Source organism: Ursus arctos, unplaced genomic scaffold (genome assembly GCF_023065955.2).
Source record: "Ursus arctos isolate Adak ecotype North America unplaced genomic scaffold, UrsArc2.0 scaffold_1, whole genome shotgun sequence".
Taxonomy (NCBI): Eukaryota; Metazoa; Chordata; class Mammalia; order Carnivora; family Ursidae; genus Ursus; species Ursus arctos.
Genome location: NW_026622763.1, coordinates 74,548,297 through 74,552,235, shown reverse-complemented (window position 1 = coordinate 74,552,235; position 3,939 = coordinate 74,548,297). Strand labels below are relative to the sequence as shown.

Here is a 3,939-nt window from a genome sequence, read left to right as displayed (position 1 = left end):
ACTTTGGTGGAGGGGAGTGCTGGTCTGTTTTGTCTAATCTTCGAGTTATTCCCCTAAAAGCCTAACGACCATATCATGTAGCTCTAGGAGAAAGCCTTTTAAAATCTCTGCCCAGTCAATGCTTGGGAAACTTTAATCATTGTTGTTTTGCTAATTTCCCCAGTTAAGGTCATCATATGTAAGTAAACACTGAGTAGACTGGATTTTCTGAAATGAGCAGTCCTTCAAAGGATACGCCTTCAATATTACCTTCTACTTCTAAAGAATGAGAATCATGAAAGGAGTTACACTGGTATATTTGGGAATATGAAATGTTAAACAACCCTTTTATACCAACCAGCGAGCCATCTAAGTGCTATGCAGACATGAATTCACAGTGGGCCCTGACGAATGCTGGGAAGAAAATCCATCAGTATCATCACCCTGAATGTTAGACAGCAAGAGTCCTGTGGATTCCTGCAAATTAAAAAAAAAAAAAATCATATTTTTGTAACAAATTAGTTGGATTTCCATAGAAGACACCAGCAAAGAAGTAGATGACTTAGAAAGAATTGAAAGGATAAAAGCAGATTTCTGATCACTGAAACTGAGAGGGCCTTGTCAAACACAGAGTTTAGCCAAGGTAAGAAAAACAAAAATCAGGAATAAACATGAAATCAGTTGATTTAGTCTGCCTTAAGTAAAATTGAACAACAACAGAATCTCTTGATTGTAGGAGCTGAATCAGCAAATAGAAGAAAAATCTCCCAAAGAATCAACCCTATATTTACAACCCACTTGAGGTTTTTCACTCTGACAGACTAGTCACTAAGTATAGACGGTCCTCCCACTGTTGGTTTGTACAACTTTAAATTTGTCTCTTTCTTTGGTCTGAGCACCAGGATATATTCTAGGGTCAGACTGTGTCACTTTGTGCTTTTTAATTGATGCTTCATCTATAACAAAGAGGCTAAGATTTTCCATGAGAAGCTTTCTTACGCAGAAACCTGGTGGAAACTCACCTCATTCTCACTGTTTAATAGGGGCAAACATAAATTAGGCTGGTGGGGTTAAATGCCATTGGGTTTGGTAAATATGTATGGAGTATCTACTTTGTGTACAATATTTGCTTATCTTCGTATCAAGATAAGCAAACCATATCCCTTACCTTCGGGGCTGTGTACATACTAATGGGAGGTTAAGACAGGTGAATATTCCAGTTTGAGACAAGCAGGCCTAGAAAATAAACAGGGCTAAGAATTTTTTTTTTTTTAAAGCTAAAGTATTGTCTGTGTTCAAAGGAGGGAGCGAGGGCACTTCCAGATGAGGGAATCTGGGAAGGTGACATTTTCCTTAGACTCCAGGAAATGGAGAAGATTTTGAGAGGCAGGTAGTGTCAGTGGAGAAGAGCATGGGTAGGGATGCATGTGGAGAAGGAAGCTGTTGATGGTGCACAGTGATGGGGCTGGCCTGGGGTGGGGGACACAGTGATGGGGTCTGGCAAGTGGAGAGGGCACAGTGATGGGCTGGCAGATGTGGGGACCACAGTGATGGGGCCAGCAAGGTGGGGAGAACAGTGATGGGGCCAGCAGGTGTGAGGGGACATAGTGTTGGGGCCAGCAAGGGGGGGCACAGTGATGGGGCTGGCAGGTCAGGGGCAGTGGTGCTGAGGAATGGTGGGTTGGGGCCATTGGTTCAGAGCCTCGAATGTCACGCAGAAGTAGTTGTTAGGCATTTGAGAGCTGAGTTGTAGAGAAGGTAGAGCTAGAAGACCACCTGCCTTGATTCAGAGAAGACCCCTGTGTCAAAGACGCCCAATACTAACAGCCGAAATGTGACTTAAAGGGAATACCAAACATTACTTGTCTTCTAAAAGTTAATTAAAAAGACCTGATTCATAGTCACAGTCACCTCTCTCCTACCTTGGTTTTTCTTTTCCTCAAATTCCTCATCTTCAAGCTTTTAGCACCTGCCACCGTCCACCCCCTGCCTGTTCCTGTGGATTTTATTCTCTCTCCATTCTCTGTGGGTTTAGATCTTTCCAGGTAGGCTGCGGTCATCTCTCTCCTGAGTCTCTCCCCTCTGGCCTCTCTCCCCTGTCAACCTTTGCTCATTTTGGGGTGGAAATTTAACCTAATGGTAGTTCTCTTATGTTCTCAAATCTGAAGAGCATGAATGAGACCCGGGATAGTGAGGATGGAAAGGGATAGATGGAAGAGAGCTTTAGTGACAGAACAAGTAATAAGATTTGGCAGCAGATAAGGTGAAGAGGAGCAGTCAGAAGCAGCAACAGATTTCAGGTGGATGGTAAATAGTTGTAGGTAGACAGAGAACTCTGGGAGAGGGAATTTTGAGGGAAGATGACGATTGCGGGCTCTGTGGTTGGCATCTTAAACCTGAGATTGTTTTAGATGAATATTACAAATAGTAGCATTTCAAGGACAGGGAACATTTGTCTAGTGAAATGCTCAGATAAAAGTTTAACAGGTAAGTTTTCACAAAGAGACTGGACATTTAGGTGGGCAAGATTTTAAAAAATGGCATGATGAGTAAAGATACAGTGAAATGCCCGTCTATGATATTTCGGCTTTATCCTACAGGTTTTGAGAAGTCACCAAAAGTCCTTGAGCTAAGAATTAAGTCAAAGATAGAATTTTTGTTTTTAGATGAGATCAAAAAGACCATTTGGAAGGAGGATAGACTGGAGTAAGGGAGAAATGCAAGGAGATTTGTGTAGTAATAAAAGGGTGAGGGAATTGGTTATGAATAAAAGGGTTATGAAGCTATGTTAGTAATAGTAGGAATGGACAGGAAGAAACAACCATAAGAGATGTTTTAAAGGAGGGAGTGTGTCAGTTAAGAGTGTGGTTCAGGGCTCTGGAAGATCTGGTTCAAGTTTCTGTTCTCAGACTCTTCTTCACTGTGTGATCTTGGGCAAATAGAGTCATTCAGTACCTGTCTGAGCCTCAATTTTCTTAGCTGTAAAATGAATATGAATAGTATACCATCACATTGCATGGTTATAAGGATTAAAGAACAGAAGCCACATAAAGTTCTTAGTACCATGTTGTAAAACTGCTTAAGAATGCATTTTTTCTTTTTCTTCTTTTTTTTTTTTTTTTGTTCTGTTGAGGCACTTTATTTGCATGTATGTATTACGTCCCTAGAAAAAGAATCCCAGGATTTTCCCTCCTGTGTGTTTTCGTCTTGCGTTTTCATGGTCCATGATGCCAACCGAGGTTGTCAGTACAGTGAAACCAAACTGGTGGGACGGGAGCAGATTATTCTGCCATTTCTCTAGATCTTTGAGTTGTTCTTCAAATCTGGGGCCGATCACTCCACGCTTGTTTAACCTGCCTGTGAGGTTCACACCAATTTTCCCGGCTGTGTAATCATCAAGGATTTCAAATTCACCAAAGTAACCACACTTCATCATCATAGTTAGAAACCAGATGATGACTTTGGAGCATGGCCTAACAAGAATGTGGCATTTACCTCTCTTTTCAGCATTGTTAATGCTCTTGAGAGCATCCACCAGGACATTCATGTGCGTCACTATGGCAGCACTGAAAGATGGTGGAAAGAACAAACAATTTTATTACTAAAAGTACAGTCCTTGGCAACAGTAATCATTGTGAAGAGTGGAAGAATCGACAGGACCAGCTGCCTAATTGAATTGAGTGAAAGGAAAGGGGTCACTAATGACAGGTTTTGAACTTGGGTTACTGAAAGTGAGACCACAGAAACAGGGAAGTCAGGAGGGGAAGCTGAGGACGATGAAGAGGCTGGTTTTGCAGTGTGGAATGGAGGAGGTTGCCCTGCCCTCTGGCACCAAGAAGGAGACCGCCCCACCTCCTGAGCCTGTCTTCTGGGCCCTTGGTGGCAGTGGCCACAAGCCTCTGAACGGCCTTTTGGGTCATTCTTCCCTTTCTTGAACATGAACACATGTTCGATGCCGAA

The 3,939-nt window shown here is 42.4% G+C and overlaps 1 protein-coding gene across 1 annotated transcript; it reads right to left on the bottom strand.

The window, feature by feature from the left end:
* Nucleotides 1–3,142: 3,142 nt before the first annotated feature.
* LOC113248791 (40S ribosomal protein S15a-like) lies at nt 3,143–3,529 on the bottom strand. Its single transcript, XM_044381653.1, has one exon. The coding sequence runs from the start codon at nt 3,524–3,526 to the stop codon at nt 3,143–3,145; it is 384 nt and encodes a 127-aa protein (XP_044237588.1). The 5' UTR covers nt 3,527–3,529.
* Between the last annotated feature and the right edge of the window lie 410 nt (nt 3,530–3,939).

Coding starts and splice junctions, on each gene's coding strand:
- LOC113248791 (XM_044381653.1), bottom strand. CDS start 3,526: ATGAATGTCCTGGTGGATGCTCTCAAGAGCATTAACAATGCTGAAAAG.